General features: G+C 42.7%; 1 protein-coding gene across 5 annotated transcripts in view; it reads left to right on the forward strand.

The window, feature by feature from the left end:
* The window catches only part of JHY (junctional cadherin complex regulator), a 56,051-nt gene that overhangs the window by 14,440 nt on the left and 19,018 nt on the right, over positions 1 to 22,593 (forward strand). For 3 of the 5 annotated variants that reach the window (XM_059183477.1, XM_059183479.1, XM_059183478.1), the window contains exons 3-4: positions 1,146 to 1,665; positions 17,831 to 17,944. In XM_059183477.1, coding sequence (XP_059039460.1) covers positions 1,146 to 1,665; positions 17,831 to 17,944 — 634 coding nt within the window. Of the gene's footprint in view, positions 1 to 1,145; positions 1,666 to 17,830; positions 17,945 to 18,032; positions 18,228 to 22,593 lie in introns of those variants that run through there. The other 2 variants (XM_059183481.1, XM_059183480.1) reach the window with 2 other exon arrangements.

The raw sequence follows: 22,593 nt of genomic DNA on the forward strand, positions 1-22,593 counted from the left end.
GTCCCAAGAAGTTCTCCATCTTAATTCAAAATGACAGTTTAGCAAGACATAGGAGTTTTGTCTTCTCACTCTAATTTTTGCTTTACCTCAAATCAAAAGACATCCAGGGCCACATTAAGAGAAGTAAATCAGTAGCCGGGGCACCATTCGCTTGTTTACCCAGAATAAAATTATGTCCTCTGTAAACGGGAATATCAAGTAGCATAAAAAGCCTAGGTGATTTACATTTTCTTTTTGATTAGAGGATTGCATCTACTATACTCAGGGAAGGAAAATCTCTCCCATTTAGCTTCTGAAGATGAAAGGGGCCATTAAACATGCCATATTACCAGCATTTTTTTTTCTTTTTTTGGTTAAGACCAGGTGGTGCTTTACAAATTGAGACCGTCATGAGGAAAAGGGAAGACTTTACTTGGGATCATATGCCCTGATTAGGGACTAGCCCGCATCCCTATGGTGAGACCATATGTTTAACCTTTTGCTGAAGTAGGGCCGTCCTACAGCCGACCTGTGTTCTGTTTTGTGTGCATCCATGTGACAAACCCACAGAATACAAACTAAGAACTTTTCTGTGAGCCACCGTCTGATTCTAAACATTGGGGTTCGTTCTTCAGCATATGCATGGAAATCTACAAAGACAAGATGAGAAGCAAAATCCTTTAAAGGAAGAACCTAGGTAGGAATTCAGTTAAGATCAATCTTGCTTCCCCTCACAGGAGGGGCAGATGGAGGAAACATTCATCCAGGCAATAACGGCATTTTCTTCCCAGATAAGCACCCAAATGGATGTGTCACTGGCCAAAATGAGAAATCAGGTTTATCTTCGCTAGTTCAAGTGTTCAAGGTGTGCATAAGTCATAGCTCCACTTGAACCACAGCGATTCACTGGCATATGATTTTCAGCGGTTTTCAGGCATTCATAAATGACATATCCCCCATTTTTATTCCCTAATTTAATGAATGAATAATTAAAACCTTTTTGCCCTTATGTGTACTCCATAAACCCAAATTGAGCCTCAGTTAGGTCTTCAATACGTAGGTAGTAAAAGGAAAATTATAGGAGAAAGATTCAACTAAGATAATTAAACATAACATGCAAATTTGTTTTAATTAAGGACTTGACATTTCCTTTCTGCTTTGGGCAGCCAACAACCAGTAGAAGACAAATATTCAGACCTCCGATATGACCCAAACTGGAAGAGCAAGAAAGAGGAGAGGAAGTTGTTGACTATGGACACATTGCCAGAGTCTGTAGACAGCTCTTCCGAAAATCTGATTCCGGATCCCCTGTACCCTTCCAAGGAGACGTCGATGGAACTCTCCGAGGAGAAAGGTGAACCCAAGAGTAGCCCCCAGAGTGTTGCCTCCTTACTCGGCAGTGAATTTTTAAGCCCAAACTATGATCGGGGCGCCCACCGCAGCCAGCCATTTTCAGAGCTGAGCGACAGTGACCTGGCGGAAAAATCCAGCAACCTCTCTCGTTACTTGAAGAGTTCAAGTTCACATCATGAGGTTTTCCTGCCAGGATCACGTGGCCGTCGGCAAAGGAAGTCCAAACAATATTTCGTGGAAAAAAACAAGCTGACTTTGGGATTACCTACTCCTAAAACAGATTCTTATCTTCAACTTCACAATAAAAAAAGGGGGGACAATCTCCCGGAACAGGTATGTAAGTGCTACTGATTAATCTCCTCCCAGCACTACTGGCCTGGAATGTGCCTTTGTTTGCAATGGCTGGAGATCCTTTCCTTTGAGACGATGACGTCATTCTAACCATGCGGCTGAGTAAAACAAATGCCCTATCCCTTGCTCCTCTTTGAAGAATCAGGGGAATTATTCCACAGTTTTGTTTTTTTCAAGATTTAATTTATTTGACAGAGAGAGCAAGAGTGCAAGTAGGCAGAGTTGTAGGCAGAAGGAGAGGGAGAAGCAGGGTTCCCACTGGGCTGGTGGATCCCAGGGCCCTGGGATCATGACCTGAGCGGAAGGCAGATGCTTAACAGGCGGAGCCACCCAGACGCCCCTCATTCCACTAATCCTTAAGAGCAAAAATCAAAGCCATCAATGGCTTACGGTGCTGTAATTCAATTAATATATCCAAAACATTTCCACTCAGGGAACCATGGATTTTTTTTTTTTTAATTGCATACTCCATTAGATAAAATCAGGACTGAAGGTTTGACTCGCTGTGTTGGTTGCCTTTCTTTCTACTACAACCACTGGCTTTCAACTCTATTAAATGTCCCAACACGTTGGAGGTGACATGACACACTCATGTTAATAAAGGCAACACGCACACAAGTGATTCTCAACTTGGGTGGTGATAGGATGGCCGCAGGCTATAGCATGTGGTGGTTTGGTTTGGGGGCTTTTAAGATTTATTTATTTGAGAGAACTCCTGCAAGAGAGAGAGACAGAAAGCACGAGAGCACGCACGCAGGAGTCAGGGGTAGGGCACAAGGAGAGGGAGAAGCAGACTCCCCACAAAGCAGTGAGCCCAATGTGGGGCTTGATCCCAGGACCCCAAGATCATGATCTGAGCCAAAGGCAGATGCTTAACCAACTGAGCCACCCAGGCGCCCCTTGGTTTTTCTTTTTAATTATCCAGATGATTCTACTATCTTTCCAACCTCAACTGATAATCACTACACCATCCTTTATTCTATGCGAAAGATAGAATGAAACTTTAGTCTCTCCATCTATAAAACCAGAACAGGAAGTGCCCTCCCTTTCTCATCTTACCATTTCAAGAGTGAATTCTATCCTGGATGATGGATTCAAATCTATTGCAGTCAGTAGCCTTAACTCTATATGCTGGGCACTCAGATCCTATCAGACCAACTCCTAGTGGACATCTCCATGGACATAAGAAAAGAATGGCTAGGGGCGCCTGGGTGGCTCAGTGGGTTAAAGGCTCTGCCTTCAGCTCAGGTCATGATCCCAGGGTCCTAGGATCGAGCCCCACATCGGGCTCGCAGCTCAGCGAGGGGTCTGCTTCCCCCTCTCTCTCTCTGCCTGCCTCTCTGCCTACTTGTGATTTGTCTGTCAAATTAAAAAAAAAAAAAAAAAGAAAGAAAGAAAAGAATGGCTAGATCAGTATATCCACCATCCTTCTTGGGAAGATCAGCTTGAAATTCATTACCTACTGTGAGGTCATTTTCAAATATGAAGGAAAGGTTATTACATTACATGGGGATGCCCTTAGACCTATTCCAAATTCAAACTGGTATTATTTAAAATGCTCTAACCTATTCTAACCTATAAGTATTTTTTGATAGAACATGAAAAGGAGGTATATGAACATTTGTGATTTTCTCTTAATTCAGAAACTCCCTTTATAGTCTTAAAGGATTATGGTAACATCCTTGCCTTTATAACTGATAATAAAACAGAGGAATGGATATAGTATATTCAGCTGAATTCTCAAAAGAGTTGGCTGAATGCAAAAGAATTATCAACAATCTGTCCCAATTTTAGATGTTAATGTACCTTTCATAAAATATATGAAAATTTGAATTTTGCTTGGTTGCTCCTTTAAAAATATAAATTCCACAGTCCATTATCTGTGAGAAGTATTTATAACCAATAATTTCTCTCAGACTAGAACAATATTTTTCATTTATTTTTAAATGTGTTCTCAAAAGCAGCCAGTCTAGAAGGAGAGACAAATAGGCCAAAAGAAAGTTATAATAGAAGTGAAAATAGCTTTATTATAAACTCTTTAATTGCTGATTTCTTAATTGCTAATTTTTCTTAGTAGTTATAACTTCATTTACAAACAATATTGGGGTGAGCTGACTTACAGTGATTCCATAGCACAACTTCCTGTTAGGGAGTGAGAAAACTTTAAAGCATTTTTAGCTTGCTCAATCTTTTTTTTTTTTTTTAAGATTTTATTTATTTATTTGACAGAGAGAAATTACAAGTACACTGAGAGGCAGGCAGAGAGAGAGAGAGAGAAGGAAGCAGGCTCCCTGCTGAGCAGAGAGCCCAACGTGGGACTCGATCCCAGGACCCTGAGATCATGACCTGAGCCGAAGGCAGCGGCTTAACCCACTGAGCCACCCAGGCGCCCCGAGCTTGCTCAATCTTTAAGCTCATAAATTAGTCTTCGAAGTGGCCGTTGACCTTGACCACCACTTTCTCCAGGTTCAAATGTCCGAGGGCCAATTGCTAATTATATTCAAAATTGTTTCTTCACCATTTTCCAACATACATTTCCTTCCTCTTACTCCTCTTCTTTTAAAAAGGACAGAAATTAGTTTGAACAGTGATAGGATATGTGTAACTGTTTTTATTGAGTTATAGTCAATAGCATTGAACAATATGTTTCTTTCGAGTCATTATTTACATATGACATATGTGCAGGTCTCTCTGTCCCTACAGATTATAGGTTTCCTTATGGGCAAGAACTTGATTGATTTGTACCTATTTTCAATCTTCCTAGCCTAACATACTAGCCTAACTAGCCTAACATACTGTAAGGTCTCAGTAAACAGACGGGGAATGAAAAATGGACCTCTTAAATCACCCCCAGACTTACTCTCTTTAGTACAAATTTTATGTGAAAGGAAAATTTGCTAGAGCAGTGGTTTGAAAACCTGACTGGATATTAGATTCACCTGAGAAACTAATTTTAAAAAATGATTCTAGGCTTCACGTCGACCAACGGACATCTTTGGATAAGACCCTGAGCGCCAGTATTTTTGTTTCAAAGACCTTCAAGTGATTCTAGCGTGTAGCCAGGTTTGAGATGCTCTTTTCCAGACTAGAGCAGTGGATCTCATCCTTGGCTTCACGATGGAATCATCTGGAAAATTAAAAGAATATGAATTCTTTGGCCTGCCGAAGCCCTGAATTTCTGATTTAATTAATCTGGGGTGCACTGTCAGCATGGGGATTTTTTTCAAAGCTCCCCAAGTGATTCTAATGCTTAGCCAAGGTTGAGAACCATTGCTTTACATCAGGCATTCTCAAACATTAGTTGAATCAGAATCAACTGGAGGGCTTGTTAAAACAGACTGCTGGACCTAACTTAGGGGCTTCTGATTCAGTAGGTACAGGGTGGGACCCAAGAATTTTAATTTCCTACATGGTTCTGGGTGATGCCACTTCTGCTGTTCTGATGCCACTGAGAACCACTGATCTCTTTTTCCCCTCAAACTGTAAGGCATTTATGAACCACCCAGAATCTTGTTAACATACAGATTTTAATCCAGTAGGTCTGGGGTGAGACTTAGGCATGTGGATTTCTAACAAGTGCCCAGGTGATGTCAAGGCTGCTGGTCCATGGACTGCACATAAAACACATACAGGGGGGCGCCTGGGTGGCTCAGTGGGTTGAGCCGCTGCCTTCGGCTCGGGTCATGATCTCAGGGTCCTGGGATCGAGTCCCGCATCGGGCTCTCTGCTCGGCAGGGAGCCTGCTTCCTTCTCTCTCTCTCTGCCTGCCTCTCAGTGTACTTGTAATTTCTCTCTGTCAAATAAATAAATAAAATCTTTAAAAAAAAAAAAAAAAAAAAAAAAAAAAAAAAAAAAAACACACATACAGGGTTTTCCAGAAACCGGAAGTCATAGTTGTATAAGTCAGTGGCCATAGAGCACTGAGGTTTTCAAGGGATGGTAGGATTATTCTGCTGATTTGCGAGCAGGAGGTAGAATTGGAGGTGGCAGGTTTGGAGGATATGGTTTTAGATTAAGCAGCATCTATCTGGAAAGCTTTCATGTTTGAAAAGCTTTTTTCTCCTAACTTCTTTGAAAGAGATGAGCAATGTCTTACAACCAGAAATACTGAAAGGATAAATGACATCTGTCCCAAATGAATGACTAAATGTCTGTTACCGTTATACAGTGAAGAAAAGCAGCTTTTTAATACATCATTTTGTCACAAGCATTTAGGCCCAGTTAAACTACACATGGCCTTAAGGTGTGTATTGTCTTTGGGAAGAACTGAAAGTACATCTAAGAAGCTTATGACATCCCCCAAAAATGTCAACAGTTGTTTTTTTTTGTTAAATAGAACTCAAAAAGCTGATTAAGTTCAGATGAAAAATAAAAACAGGGATAATAAAAAAAAGCTCTGGACATTAAGAATCATGAGAGCATCTAGCACTACCAGAGAGTGAATTTTAAATCCTCAATAATTAAATACTAGGATAATATTTGATGCATATATAGACAGAAAAATGGAACAACAGAGTAGAAACTGCAGAAACAGAACAAAACTATACATGAGAATATAGAAGATGATACTATGATTGGATAAGGCAGTATCTCAAATCATTGAGGAAACGGTGCATTGTTCAATAAAACAACTGGGTAGCCATCTGGGAGAAAATGAAGTCAGATCTGTAACTCATATCATACAACAAGATAAATTCCAAATGACCAAATATTTAATTTAAAAAAATTAAACCACAAAAATACTAGGGGAAAAAAAAAGAAGCACATTCTCCCATAACCTCAAAATGGTTGAAAATCCAAAATCTACAAAAGATTGATAAATTTGACTACATAAATACAAAATACTTCTATAGGAAAAAGCATGAGAGTCAAAATACAAAGAACAAAAATATTTCTAATTCGTATCACAGATGAAACTCTACTATTGCTAATATATAAAGAGCTTCTAGAAATCAAGACTAAAAAACCCCAATACAAAAATGCAGAAAGACCAAAGGTCAATAGAAAATTTACTAGAAAAGTTAAGTCATATATCTATGAAATACATGAAAAGATACCCAACCTCAGCCATTAGAAGCGAAATATAAGTCAATACTACATTGGGATTTTATTTTTCACCTATAATTAAACCAACAAAATTCCAAATGTTTGATGAAACTGTAGGCCAGGGGCGCCTGGGTGGCTCAGTGGGTTAAAGCCTCTGCTTTCGGCTCAGGTCATGATCCCAGGGTCCTGGGATCGAGCCCCGCATCGGGCTCTCTGCTCGGTGGGGAGCCTGCTTCCTCCTCTCTCTCTGCCTGCCTCTCTGCCTACTTGTGATCTCTCTCTGTCGAATAAATAAAATCTTTAAAAAAAAAAAAAAAAAAACTGTAGGCCAAAAAGGGTGGTAAGATAAGAAATTGGTATAACCGGTGTGGAGGATAATTTGTTAATATCCCCTTAAAATACAAATACATATACTTCTTGAAAAAGTAAAACATAATGGAAGAGAACAGACTTCAGAGCTAAGGTGGTTGGCACTGCCACCTGCTCTCTGACCTTGGGCAGGTTGCTTTGCCCCTATGTGCTTCAGTTTCCTCATTCTTTAAAAAAATATATATATATATATATATATTATATATATATATATATATATTTAATATATATATATATATTTTATATATATATATATATATATATATATATATATATAATAACAGTACCTTCCTCACAGGATTGTTAAGAAGGTTAAATACATAGGTTAATATATGTAGTGTGGTTAGATCAATGCCTGCCTTATAGCCAACACTATATAATTGTCAGCAAAGATTATTTTTACTTGACCCAATACATCACATTCCTAGGAATTTTTCCTAGTTATGTATGTGCAGTTTTGAAATAACTCCTGTACAAGATTATTCATTTCAGCCTTTTTTCAGAGAAAGACTGGAAACTACCCAGATATCTATCATGTGGGTAATACTAAAATTTTAGTACATCCATAGAATAAAGTACATTGTAGCTGTTAAAAAAAAATAATACTAATGAGGATGTTCTCCATGAACGGTTTCGGACAACTTACCAGAGTTTTTTATTATGAAGGGAAAAATCAAAGGTACAGAACAGTGCTCACAGTGTACAAAAGTGAGGAAGGATAAAGCTCTGTGTTTCATTAGGTATGCCTAAAAAACTGGAAGAATATGCTGGTGATTGTGAAGGGTGGACAGGGATAAGAGCACAGCCTTCCATTTGATCCCTTTTATAGCTCTTATTTTTTTAGTGATTTTATTTATTTACTTGACGGGGGGTGGGGGGGAGACAGTACAAGCAGGAGGAGTGGGAGAGGGAGAAGCCGTCCCGCCCCCGCCCCGCACTAGGGAGCCCGATGCAGGGCTCCATCTCAGGACCCTGGACTCAGGACCTGAGCCAGTGGCAGACGCTTAACGACTGAGCAGCGCAGGTGCCCTATAGCTCTTATTTTTGAACCATGCCTATGGATTCACAAGACACAACATTTTGTAGTAATTCTTGTAACTTCATGCCCACTGACCCCTCAGGGTCACCTAAATTGCCTTCTTTGCTTGTAAATAATGGCTTAGAGAAGAACCATCCGTTTCTAAATTAAACTGCCCCACAATTATTTTTGCCATTTTTCATCTGTACCATGTGCATTTTTCATCTGTTGATCGTACATTAGAACGCCCTGGGAAAATCACCTTGGAATCCAGGCGCTCTGTATCACTGGACGTGTGAAAGCAGGCCCGTTCCTACTGATATAAAACCCAAAACACACTAGAGGGCGCCTGAGTATCACCGTCAGCCAGTGACTTTGCTGCTGAACATTCAGGACCTTTTTTTATTCATGAGTTGTTCAGGGTTTGTCTGAAACTCATTAGTTAGAATTTGAGTCCATTTCTGAGCTACCATTAAAAGACATCTATGTCTTGAAAAAGGAGCTACCTTTCTATCTTGATTCCAATGTGACTTTGAAGACCAATGAAGGGTGCTTTAGACCTGTTATTCTTCTCTTGGAAATTACAGATACTTTATGAAAACAAATATAGAAAGGTAACTCGGTCCCCTATAGTCTTCCAGACAAAATGAAGCGCTATCAAGAATCCACTACCCAGGGCCGCCTGGGTAGCTCAGTGGGTGAAAGCCTCTGCCTTTGGCTCAGGTCATGATCCCAGGGTCCTGGGATTGAGCCCCACATGGGGCTCTCTGCTCGGCAGAAAGCCTGCTTCCTCCTCTCTCTCTGCCTTCCTCTCTGCCTACTTGTGATCTCTGTTTGTCAAATAAATAAATAAAATCTTCAAAAGAAAGAAAAAAGAAACCACTACCCATTTTGGGGCTCCTGGGTGGCTCAGTCGTTAAGTGTCTGCCTTTGGCTTAGGTCATGAGCCCAGGGTGCTGGCATCAGGCTGGGCTCCTTGCTCAGAGGGAAGCCTGCTTGTATTCCCTCTCTTACCATCTCTCTCTGTCAAATAAATAAAATCTTGAAAAAAATATATAGTATGAAAGAAAGAAATCCACTACCCATTTTAAGATCGACATACATTCGTGGCTCTTGCTGGGACAGCGGATCAGGCAGCCAACAGACCTTTATTAAGCACCAACTATGTGCTTGGGGTTCAGTGCTAGGTAGCTACCAGAGAACAAGACCTACAGCCCTGAGCTTCAAGAAGCTTATGTTCCAGTCACGTGACAGAGGCAAGAAATGTGGAACAAAATAATTTCCAGTGCCAATAAATACCTCAAAGGATACTGAATAACTTGACTTAATAAAATGATGAAGGGGAATGTGACTGGGATGTTTGAGTAGGACTCTCTGAGGAGATGTCATTCAAGTTGAGATGTGAACATACAAAGAAGAGAAAACTGTGGAAGCTCTGGGGGACAGGTTTGGTCTATGGCCCCTGTGGCAGCAGCCCTCTCCCCTAGGGACAGCACAATGTTACAGGAGAAAAAAATAAAACCAAAACAAAACACTAATTCAAAAGTCACAATCACAGGTTATATCCTGGCTCTTCAGCGAACTACGTGGTAGCACTTCCTAGATATTTGAGCAAGAGACTCTTTAAGACTGATACTCCTTATCTAATATATGGGGTCAATTCCTGCCTTGGAGGCCTACTAGAAAAAATTATACAAAGCTCCTGACATGTGGCAGACGGTGTAGGGAAGCTACTGTCAACACTGGACATTCTCAAGCTATAGCTTTCTTTTCCTATGGGAAGGGAAAGGAACCACTCAGAGTAGGACCTTATGGATTTTTTTTTCCTTTTTTCAGATCAGAGTGCCTCAAAGTAAAAGGGATAGCACTTCAGGTAGAATTAAAAAATTGTACCTAAAAGGGTAGCATTTCAATGCCCTAGTAGCCCAATCTATGGTAGGACTCTCAGAGAACTCAGAAAACACACGTTACACTTGTGGGTCAGAGTCAAACTCTCAGAGTGGTACACAAGGCTCTCCGCGCCCTAGCCCCTTCTCCTGCTTCAGCCATTTCCTTTGTCATCGCCGCCCCCCGCCCCGCCTCCCTACCACTCCCAGCATCCTCTGGGAACTCACAGCTCCCAGAGCCCAGCGTCTCCCCTGCATTTCTGGTCATGCTGATGGGCCACTCTTCCTTGTCTTGTTTGTTTGGGAAAACCTTACCCTCCCTCTTGAGATGACGGAGCCACCCACTGCTCTCGTTTTCTGTAGTTTTAGATTTAGTAAAACTTTTGGTGGTCTATAAAATTAAGCTGTACCTTTATTTCAATGATGATCATCTTTTTCTAATTTGTTTAGAAATGGAATTTTTTTGTTGTTGTTTAGAATTCTTCTGGTTTGGGTGGTATTTGTTTTTAAATATTTTATTTCTTTATTTGACAGAGAGAGATCTCAAGTAGGCAGAGAGGCAGGCAGAGAGAGACCGGGGGAGGCAGGCTCCCTGCTGAGCAGAGAGCCCAATGGGGGCTCAATCCCAGGACCCTGAAATCATGACCTGAGCTGAAGGTGGACACTTAACCCACTGAGCCATCAAGGCACCCCTGGGTAGTATTTTTGAGTCTCACCTTTATCATACTCATAAAAATTATTCTTCTATAGAGTAAGTGCTCTGTATCTTCATTGATTGGGTTTTTTTTTTTCCTTTGCCCTGTGTGACCATGACAAGAGCACTTACTTAGGACAGCATAATTCAAATTGAACTTCATGGTTTTTTCCCAGCATAACGCATTTCCTCAGGCATCTGTCTGTGTGCGCTGATCAGCACTTGGTTTAGCTACGAATTGTGATCTATGGAGTGTCACTCCATTCAGTCAACATTACTAATGAGGGATCCATGAAAAGGAAACTTTCCTCGTTAACTAAAGCCTGCCCTTTCAGAAACCAGAACCTTAACCTAAGCCATCATTTCCCAAGTCAGCTTTCACCCAACGTGCTGGAGGGTCTGACATGCTGGTGCTAGCTTAGCTGGGGCCGGGGCACTTGGCTCTGTGGTAATGTCCCTGGCTGTGGCAATGGGAAGAAGGATGCTCTGCTTCTTCCCTGAATGCCCCAGACTGCTAGGGGTCTGCAGTCGTTTTTGCTGCTGTCAGTGTATCTGCTGTTTAGCATCTCCTGCCCTCGTGGGAAGCAGACATATTGGGAGTCAGTACAAGGCGGCCCGGGTGGCTCAGTCGATTAAGGGTCCAACTCTTGATCTCAGCCTAGGCCATGATCTCAGGGTCCTGGGACTGAGCCCCACATTGGGCTCCTTGCTCGGTGCCGAGTCGACTTGGGATTCTCCCTCTCTCTCTCCCTGAGCCACTCCCCCTGCTCATGTGAGCTCTCTCTCTCTCTACAATAAATAAGTAAATCTTTAAAAGGCATTCCTTTTTACTTTTTTATTTTTTAAGATTTTATTTATTTATTTGACAGACAGAGATCACAAGTAGGCAGAGAGGCAGGCAGAGAGAGAGAGAGGGAAGCAGACTCCCTGCTGAGCAGAGAGCCCAATGCGGGACTCCATCTCAGGACCCTGAGATCATGACCTGAGCCGAAGGCAGTGGCTTAATCCACTGAGCCACCCAGGCACCCCAAAGGCATTCCTTTTTAAAGAAAGAACGTAAAATATAACTTTCTTTGATTTTTATTTATTTATTTGACAGAAAGACAGAGATAACAAGTAGACAGAGAGGCAGGCAGAGGGGGAGGAGGTAAGCAGGCAGAGAGCCGGATGCGGGGCTTGATCCCAGGATCCTGGGATCATGACCTGAGCCGAAGGCAGAGGCCTAACCCACTGAGCCACCCAGGAGCCCCATGATTTTTAAAAAAATAACTATTTCCCTAACCTTTTTCAGTTTTCCATGGCCCACCCCCCAGAGTCATTCTCTTGCCTTTTGCTTTATTGAGCCATTCTAAATTACTTTACTTTATTTCCATGAAAATAACAACTCTCTATTCACACTCTGATTTCTCTAAATTATCTAACCTTTATATACATGTTATAATTTTAACTAAACAGACAATAGACATAAACAGGTTTGTGAACAATTATAAAATCTTCTTGGTAAGCATACGACCCAACTGATGGACAGAAATCCCAAGACATCCTAGAGAGGAGTGGGGAGTCATGAGCCTCACCTGTGGGTATCAGTTAGGAGATCTTAAAGTAAGGACTGGAGAGGATTACTGAATCCAATGAGTTGAGGAGAAGACGAATACTTTTGTGTTGTACATATCTAGATTGTGAGGATGGGAGTGTGGGTATTTAGGCTAGAGAAACTGTCAAGTGCCTTACATGCAGGCCCTTGTACGTCATTGTAAAGCAGGGGCTCTCAGAATACGGTCCCTGGAACCCAGTGGCATCATCCTCCCCTGGGAAATTGTTAGAAGGGCAAATTCTTGGGCCCCATCCCAGACCTCTTGAGTCAGAAACTCTGGGGTGAGGCCCAGCATTCTGCTTTAATAAGCCCTCCAAGTGATTCTCATGTATGCTCAAGTTTTAGAACCGCTGTGCTAAGGAGTTATGCCTTTCCTCTACATGCCGTGGAATCACTGAACGATTTTAGTAATAGAGTAATTTGAATTCTGTGGCCATCCAGAGGCCATGCTTACATATCCCTAGTCGTGTCATGTAGAGTTCGGGTTACTTGGTTAATCAAACACAAGATATTCCTAAAAATCTCTTTCATATTCTTGAAAATAGTTCATTGCTTCATTCATTTACATGTATTTAGTAAGACCTTACTAGGTACCAGGCATTGTCTTAGGTACTTACAATGTAATACTGAACAAAAACCAAAAATCCCAACCCTCATGGGGCTAACTTTCTAGTAGGAGGAGATGGACAATCGACAAAAATAGATAAATCATGTATTTGTAGGTGATGGAAGTGCTAGGGAGAGAAAGAGAGCAGAGAAATAGGGAATTGGGGGTGGGGGGAAATTACAGTTTTAAGGAGGTCATGAAGGAGGTGAGAGCGTATCAAGCAAATATTTGAGGAAAGAATGTTCCTCAAAGAGGTAACAGCACATGAGAACGGTGACGGCCCAGTGGTCCTGGGCAGAGTGAGCAAGGGAAAGGGAAAGGTAAGGCCTGCTTTCCACATTATTTTGTTGACAGCTGGCTACCTGACTTTATTATAAACCATAAGTCTAGCCAGATAAACAAGTAGATTCTATGTATTCTGATGTAAATGGAGAATTCAGTGCTCCATGTAGGTAGACCTTTCATTCAATGATACTTACGGAGCATGTGTGTGCCAGGCTCATGTGACTAGCCCACCAAAACTGAGACTTACAGTCTGGAGGGGAAACAAACCCCATTACCAAGCCAACACTTGTTACAAAAAGGAAAGTACAAAATGCCAAAGCCATGAGCTCAGGTACCTTTGTTGTAATCTCTGAGGAGTCAAGGAAGGCTTCCTGGATGAAATTCTATTTCAGCCCAGGCTGGAACAGCAGCAGTGAATGGGATTGGTCAGAATAAGTGAGGTGAAGAGGTGTTTCCCAGCAAAGATGGCCTGTGCACAAACCCTGGAAACAAGGGTGCCTATGACCCAACCACAGAGTTAAGAAAGTACAATGTGAAAAGAACAAGAAGTACAGAATGAAGGACCTTAAACCTTTAAAGATTAAGGGCAAGGGGGAAGCACTGAAGGGACTGCAAGCAGTGGCTGGCATAATTAGTTTGGGGGTTTTAAAAGTGGCAGGACCTTATGTAGAAAATGAATGCAAAAAAGTAGTATCTCCAGTGGTTTCCATGTCATCACATTCTGATGGAGCGTCTGCGCGTGAAATGCGTTGTGAAATGCGTTATGAAGGGTTCTGCACGAATGGAGAAAGTGACCAACAGCAGAGCCAAATGGTTATTCTCTGATGGTATTAACAACTGTGTTTTGTCTCTTAATGGCTGAATCATGAATATAAATCCCCAGATAATTCAAACAGCTGTACAAAATATCCGTGTTAGAGCCTGACAATGGCGGGCTCTTGGTGCCGCCATGCCTCCGCCTCTCCCGCTGGCCATGTGTCAAGAGAGAGATGTTAGTCGGCTTGGACTGCCACAGAGCACAATGTCTCAGAAATAGAACAGAACTAATATAGCAGATCACTCGTTAGCCAAGTGAACCAATGCTCGCCGAATCCAGTGCTCAGGTCCCGAAGAGAGGGATTAAGTAACAGATGTGTTGGAGTGACAGTAAGCAAATAATACATTTAAGAAAAAAAATCAGACACTCTGGCCTATTTTAATTTGGCTATGTGCTAGTTGTTAATACCAGAGAATAACAAGGAAACAGATATGTTAACTGAGGGGCTCTGCACAACGTCCGTGATAATAAAAAATAAACAATAAACAATATCAAGGAATAAAGGAGCAAAACTTGCCATGATTGCAGAACTTAAGGATAATATGCTTTCTAGACATGTTTCAGTGTGTGTCTGTGCAGAGACACTAATTCACATACAGCTCTCAGTGTAAAGCCTCAACTTTTTTGTGTGGTGCCCATTCTGTAAGAACCTGATGAGTTTCTTTGAGAGAGAAGTAGCCGCCCAATCTAGCTCAGCTGTACTCAATCTGAGTTGCTTTCCTTCCTACAAACCCTCACTTCAAAGCAAGGAACATAATGTACAATTTTTTAATGGCTCTAGACCCAGGCACTCAGGCTCTCTGCTCTGCGCCTTACCTCAGTGTAAACACCTAATCAGGATTGCCCGCGTTTCATCAATAGCAGCCAAATGCAATTCGAGAACCACAAGCCTTTGAAGTCCTCCCAGCAAAGGCCGGTTTTCTAGTCTGGGATAATGACATGCCATGATTGCTGTCTTTGTTGTATCTTTTCAGTAGAGAAGCAATTATAGGCCCCAATTTAACAGAATAGACATTACACAGCTTATGATGCTCAAAATGCAATTTCATTTGATCATTTTCTCGATTTGATTGGTATTAATAGAATGGTTCACAAAAAAAAAAAAAAAAATAGCTGGCAGAGGTTGTGTCCCATTCCACTTTCAAAGAGATAATGTAGAAGTATGCTTTACTTGCCCTGAGACTCTCACTGGGGTGATTCTGACACCGAGTTCCACCCAAACAGCCCGTGAATGGAAAATATCACACATCCTACACTCTCTGGGGAAAGAAAGCACAGGACATCGTATTTGTAATTTGGAAACTTTTTGCCAGAGCTATGTCTAAGGGATCGATCCCGGGCAGTCAAACAATCGGAATCACCAGCGGCAGACTGAATTAACTAAACCAAGTCCCCTTTACAAAAGCCAGAGAAATCAAGCATCCTAGCAGCGGGTCTATGATTCAACCCAATTTTTTCTCCCAAGCTCCAGATAACATTTTTGTCCAAGACATCACCTGTTTGAGGTTTGAAAAAGGATTATTTCTTTTCCCACTTAGGCAGCCTATTTAGATTCCACACACACACACCGCCCAAACTCTCTTGGCCTTCATTTCTTGTGCAGGAAAGAGATGATTTTACTTGTAATTGAGTGGTGTTTCCTTTTAACATCATGGCAGTAAGGGATAGAGTCCTTTGCAATAACAGGGGCCAACGTTATGAAACCTAATACTTTTATAGTCCCCTCATGTTTCTTAAACCAGTACCAAGAGATGGACTGAGAGATGGCATCATGACACACAGTTCCTCACCTGCGGTGGCAGCATTTATATTCTTAAACTCTCTGTTGCATAGCAGGTTACACCGTTTCATGGTGTTGGAAAGTTTTCCTTTTGCAGAGTAGGTAATCTTTCAAAATCTATTGTGTGCTCCTATTTAATTTTTTAAAAGATTTTATTTATTTGTCAGAGAGAGAGCAGAAGCAGGGGGACAGGCAGGCAGAGGGAGAAGCAGGCTCCTTGACACAGGGCTCAATCCCAGGATCCTGGCATCATGACCTGAGCCAAAGCCAGATGCGTAACCAGCTGAGTCACCCAGGCCTCTGGAGTACTCCTATTTGAAATCAGGAAAATCCCATGATCCAATAGCACGTTTTGCCCTTGTCTTTGCTATGATCTTCAAGCATGAAGAAGTCTCAATTTTCATTTTTTCCCATTTTCAGATCAACCTTTAAGTATCTAAACTTCCATACCATCTGTTTGCCATATCTCTGCATTCGAGTGCAGCAACAATGACAGGTATTGTTTGTGGCCACAGAACCTGCATCGAGCAGTGAGGAATGAGGTTATCTTTACTGGCAGACACTGGCTTATTAATATTTAACAAATATCTCCCCCTCTCTCCCGATTGAATAGCAGTCTGCATAAATGCAAAGTAAAAGTAAGAAACAGCAGGAGAATCTGAACACAAACATGACAGATTCTGGGGGTGCCTGGGTGGCTCAGTTAGTTAAGCATCTGCCTTTGGCTCAGGTCATATCCCGGGGTCCTCGGACCAAGCCCCACATCGGACTCCCTGCTCAGCAGGGAACATGCTACTCCCCCCAACCCCACTCGTGCCCTCATCCTTTCTCTCTCAAGTAAAGAAATAAAATCTTTTAAAAAATAATAAAGTATAAAACTATCTGGGACCACCCCAGACCTTCTGATTTAATTGGTCCGGGATGGGACCAGGGCACTGATATTTTGTCACTCTAACATCTAACTAAAGTTGAGAACCTCCGATCTACATCATTCAAATTCACTGACTGCCGACATTACAAATTCTGCAAGTCAAAGATGATATTTCAAAATTGCCAAATATGAGGCTCTCGAGTTAGACTGCCCAGCTGCTCCACATAACTCATTCTGGGCAAGTTCCTTAATGTCTCTGTCCCTCAGTTTTCTCATCTGCAAAAAGAGGGGGTAATAGTAATACATACGCGATAAGGTTTAATACAGTAGGACTAATAGAATATATTCGAAGTGCTTATGACAGTGACTAGCACACCATGGGCATTCCATGTATATTAAATATTGTTATTTTATTGTGCTCATCATCTTGAAGCATAGTGGTATTTCACTATTCATTATTTCTCTTATTACACTCAGCATTTGTTGCTATATCCAGCTCAGATAACTGTTCTAAAATTGGGTCCCCTGTGTACTGAACATTTTTTTTTAATTTTTATTTATTTATTTGACAGAGAGAGAGAGAGATCACAGGTAGACAGAGAAAGAGGGGGAAGCAGGCTCCCCGCTGAGCAGAGAGCCCGATATGGGGCTCGATCCCAGAACTCCGAGGTCACGACCCAAGCCGAAGGCAGACGCCCAACCCAATGAGCCACCCAGGTGCCCCTGAACATTTTTTTAAAATATTATTTATTTATTTATTTAACGGAGATCACAAGTAGGCAGAGAGGCAGGCAGAGAGAGAGAGAGGGAGGAAGCAGGCTCCCTGCCGAACAGAGAGCCCTATGTGGGGCTCGATCCCAGGACCCTGAGATCACGACCCGAGCCAAAGGCAGAGGCTTTAACCCACCAAGCCACCCAGGCACCCCTGTCCTGAACATTTAAACTAAATAGTAGTTTGACCTCAAAGCACCAATTCTCACATCATGCCTGTAAGAAAAAACATGATTTATTCCTGTTTTCCTTGGGAATAACCCAGGTCCCCAAGGACTAAGATATATCCTTGAACTGAAAATAAAATGCAACCCTGCAGGACCTCTTTCTAGAGTACACAGATGAGCCTCATGGCTCTAAGACTTAAAACGAATCCCATTAACATGCTTTATATGTTTTACCCTCTTAGATCTCCTACCCCATCAATGTAACTGACAAGATGTCCATTCAGAACGCCAAAGAGAGCGAAAATGCTGCCATCAATCCTGAAGACCAACGGCATCAAAGAGCCCAACAGCTAAAGGTTACTTGCTAGATTGAACTTTAAATGGGTTTCAAGGGTTACTGCTAAATATGAGTAAGTTTCATGACTCACTTCTTATCCCTTACAGGTTTATTCTTATGCATGAAAGTAGTGACCCACCCTTGTGAGGGTAAGACTGGTTTCTGCCCAGATGGGCCAATGCTTGTTCAGCCTGCCAAGTCTACCCATTTTTCCAAAGGTTCTAAATTTCCTAGAAGAAAGATCATCACATCACCCTTTAAACATTCAGAGTTAAAACCCCAAACAGAAGCAAGGCATGGAGAAAATGTGGGTGGGGGTGGAGGTGGGGGGGTGGGGGGTGGGGGGGAAGGAGTCACAGCTGCAGAATACTGTCCAAACCTGCACTGCTTCCAACTCTGTTTCCTTAATGGCATCCCTGGCTGATGGGGAGCACAATCGCTGAAAATGGGTGAGAATCCCCAGAACTTCCCTGAACCCTCGTTTTTGTGGGATGGGAAAGCCTACTAACAAGCAATCTAGCATGAAAACATCCTTTTCTGGCCCTGGGTTTACTACTCTGACATCATAATGTGATTTTAGGGAAGATTTTTGCAAAATAGTCCCCACTGACCGTTTCTCTAGAAGAGAAAAAGCACTGGCAGATGATTTCTTCTGGAACCAGTATATGGAGTTCTGTGGAGCATTCATTCTTACACCTGTATCCCTGCTGAAAAGAGGGGTGAGCCCTACAAAATCACCCAGCCTAGAAAGCCTGACACCATCAGTTCAAACTATGTACAGTGCTAAAGGTGTAAGAAAAATAAAGATCATTCCAGTTTCAGAGAATTTTGATTTTTTTTTTTTTTAGAGTTTATTTATTTACTTGACAGAGATCACAAGTAGGCAGAGAGGCAGGCAGACAGAGAGAGGGAAGCAGGCTCCCCGCCGAGCAGAGAGCCTGACTCTGGGCTCAATCCCAGGACCCTGAGATCATGACCCAAGCCGAAGGCAGAGGCTCCAACCTACGGAGCCACCCAGGCGCCCCTGAATTTTTTTCCTTCTCAGTGGTTTCCAGGTCACTCTCAGAATTGCAAAAATAAGTAAATAAAAAATAAAAGAATAAAAACAGTCATTCACCCAGAGCTTCCTGAAAGCTGATGCCAGGAGGACAGCCCCCAGAGGTGGAGAGGTACTCAAATGCCTGTGGGCAGTGAGATGTAGATGAGGATCAACACCAGACCTCAGAGAGATCATTGGTGGGGGTGGGGGGGGCGCTTGGCCAACAGGATGGAGAGGACAAGGGAAACACTTTAAGATTTTGTCCTGTGTTACAGAGAATGGCCTGGGTCAGAAGACACGGATTTCTGGACCTTTGCCTTTTTTTTTTTTTAAGACTTCATTAATTTATTTGACAAAGAGAGACACAGCAAGAGAAGGAAGCAGGCGGAGTGGAAGAGGAAGAAGCAGGCTTCCCACTGAGCAGGGAGCCCAACTCAGGGCTCCATCCCAGAACCCTGGGATCACAACCAGAGCCAAAAGCAGACACTTAATGACGGAGCCACCCAGGTGCCCTCACTTGTCTTTAAGTTGATGCAGAACTTTGGGGAAATCTCAGCTCCCCCCACACCTTAAGTTTCTCCCTTATTAAATGAAGAGTTGCCTGAAATGAACTACAAGATGCATCCCAGCAGCAAAATGCTATTATTCTAGGATATTTTTCTCCAGTTACTTAAATTATTATAGAAAACCCATTTGAAGATTGTAAGGTTCTCGCAACCTAGAGCTTCCATAATCATCACTACAGAAAATTATAGGATCTCAGCCAGTGATAACATAATCACAGGACTGGATTTGTGGCATAGCCTTTGACAGAGGCGGTCAAAAATTTTATATGGAAGAAAACTGGAAGAAGCCAAAAGAATGCTGTGTGTTCTCTAGGTATACTAGAATTCATTTGTTCATAACCCACTCGCGAATGAGGACAAGGAGGAGCCAGACATCTAAAGATCGTAGACCTAAAACAATCAATGCAGAGTGGTCCATGGGATGCTTCCCTTCAGTAAGAATGGATTTAACTCCCTCTGCATACGCCAGCGAGGCAGGCACTCAGGCTCCATTGCCTTTCTTTTTCCAGTTCAACTACCCAAATGCAGAGCCTTCTTTCTGGTCCCCATCCTTCATGGGGATTGCCCAGTCTGTCCCTCTCCATCCCCAGCCCCTCTCTGCAAGACCACTGTGCCCGCCCGTGGGCTGGATCACTCCCTCGGGGTTTATCACACTCGGCTGCTGTACCTGTGTTCCGTCTGCACCAACTATACCAGCAGCTGCCTCAATGTTAAGATGGTTGTGTTGCAGGACACCTGGGTGGCTCAGTTGGTTAGGCCTCTGCCTTCGGCTCAGGTCATGATCCCAGGGTCCTGGGATCGAGCCCCGCATCAGGCTCCTTGCTCGATGGGGAGCCTGCTTCTCTGCCTTTGCCTGCCACTCTGCCTGCTTGCGCTCTCTCTTTCTGACAAATAAATAAATAAAATCTTTAAGATGGTTATGTTTTCTTTATATCTCTTAGCACAGTGCTTTGCCCAAAGCGAACACTCAGTAAATATTTACTGGCTGGTTACAGAAACATTTAAAAATCATTACATGAAAATGGGCCTCTCTGAAAATATTTTTTCTGGAAAGATAGCTTTAGATGACTCTACATAACAATGAATAGCTCCCACTAATAAGAAATGTCTTTATATGAAACCAAAATAATTCCCACAACAAATATTTATTGAGTACCTACTATATTCCAGGCACTCAGGGTCAGGGCTCCAAAGGCACATGGTTTAAAAATAAATAAATAAATAAATAAATAAATAAATAAATAAATAAAATAATAAAGTAATAAAAGATCTTAAAAAAAAAAAATGGTCCTTACCCTCAAGGAGCCCAAAACTTTAGTTGGAAGACCGTTATGGGATCATTATAATGCAGTAATTGAACATGCAGTAGGAACTTTAAGAAGCACCAAATTCTGCCTAAAAAGACAAGAAAAGCCTCCTGAGAAGAGACAGCATCTGAACGGACCCTAGAAGGATGAATCAAAATACGGCAAACAGGCAAGTGGCAGCAGAGGTCTGAGAGCCCGAGAGATGTGGTGTGTCCACAGCCTCACCCACAGGTCAGCATCCGGGGGAGTGGGTGTGAGGGAGCGCAGTGCTGTGACACAGGCTGGACAGGTAACTAGAGGCAGGGGCCGTGAACGGCTTTTATGTTGGCCAAAAGATTTCAGATTTTATCCTGCAAATGGCAGGAAGCCACTGGCCAATTTTAACCAGATTAATGACGTGATCAGACTTAACATGGTAGAAAATTCATTCTAGCCAGGGTCTAGAGCATAGATTGGAAGGAAATGAGATTGCAGAACAGCAAAACCAGTTTAGGGGCAGTTTGCTGCTGTTCCCGCAAGAGATCACAAGAGCACTCAGGGCGGGGCTGGGTCCGTCTCACACTCTGCACACCAATAGCTTGCTTTTCAGTACGGTGGACAGATACAAATCCACCAAGGGCATGAAACTTCCCTTGGGTTAGGGCTGCCCCCTCAGAGCCTGCCAGAAGCGGTCAAGGAGTGAGACTAACAAACTCAGCAATTGTTTGGATACAAAGTAAATGGGGGAGAGAGAAAGAGCGTGGTTTCAGAGGGTCTGATTAGTGGTACTGACAGCACTGAGGAAGAAAAGGAGGGCTTGCATCCGCGCTGGAATGGGGGAGGAGGGGTGCTGAGCCTGATGTGGAGTTTGGAGGTGGAACATGATCCGAGAATAGAACCCAGGGAAGACATCTGAGTTAGCAACATACATTTGATGGTAAGATTCCACTCCCTAGTGGACTGAAGCTGTAGGCATTGCTGAGATGCCCCCAGAATCACAGGAAGTGGGAGAAGAGAGAAGGGTCAAGAACAGGGCCTGGTATAGGATGGTTACATTTTAAGGGTCAGCAGAGGAAGAGAGAAGGTGAGAGACCATGAAGGGCTTGCCAGAGAGACAGAAGGCTGCCCAGGGTTCAGGATTGTCATGGAACCCAAGACCTGAAAATCTCAAGAAAGAGACATCAGTGGGCAGGGTCAGACTCTGCAGGGCTTAAAAAGGTGCCATGAAAAGGGAATGAAACATGCAGCTCATACATGCCAGTCTCAAAGGATTCAGAAAAAAACTAAGTAGGAACAATGCACACAATATCACAGAAATGACGCATATGTGCGTTTGAGTGTCCATCTGTCTATAGATGGAGAGACACACAGAGAAAGAGGAAATTGGCCCAAAGTTAACGCATCTCAGTAAGATGATCTGGGAGTCCTGCAGTTTTCCTGTAAGTCTGAAATAATGTTCTGTGCGAAAAAGTGAAAAGGTAAAGAAAGCAGTGCCCAGAGGATTTCGCCACAAAGAGTTTAGCGGCGGCCAGAGCAGAATAGCGTGGGGGTGGGTGGTCAGTTTTTCAACTGATAGTTAATGGTCACCATCCTCTCTTTCTATGTAAGCATCCTACTTGGACCTAAGGGCTTTACTTCAAACCAAGTCACCCCTCTTCACTTCACCCTTCCACGTAGGTCTTGTCCTGAATCACTCTGTGCACCCCTGTGAACCTTCAGGGCTTTTCCAAATCCCTGTGTGTACAGAACTGGACCCCGTACTAACCTAAGGGTCTGA

This window comes from Mustela lutreola, chromosome 1 (genome assembly GCF_030435805.1).
Source record: "Mustela lutreola isolate mMusLut2 chromosome 1, mMusLut2.pri, whole genome shotgun sequence".
Taxonomy (NCBI): Eukaryota; Metazoa; Chordata; class Mammalia; order Carnivora; family Mustelidae; genus Mustela; species Mustela lutreola.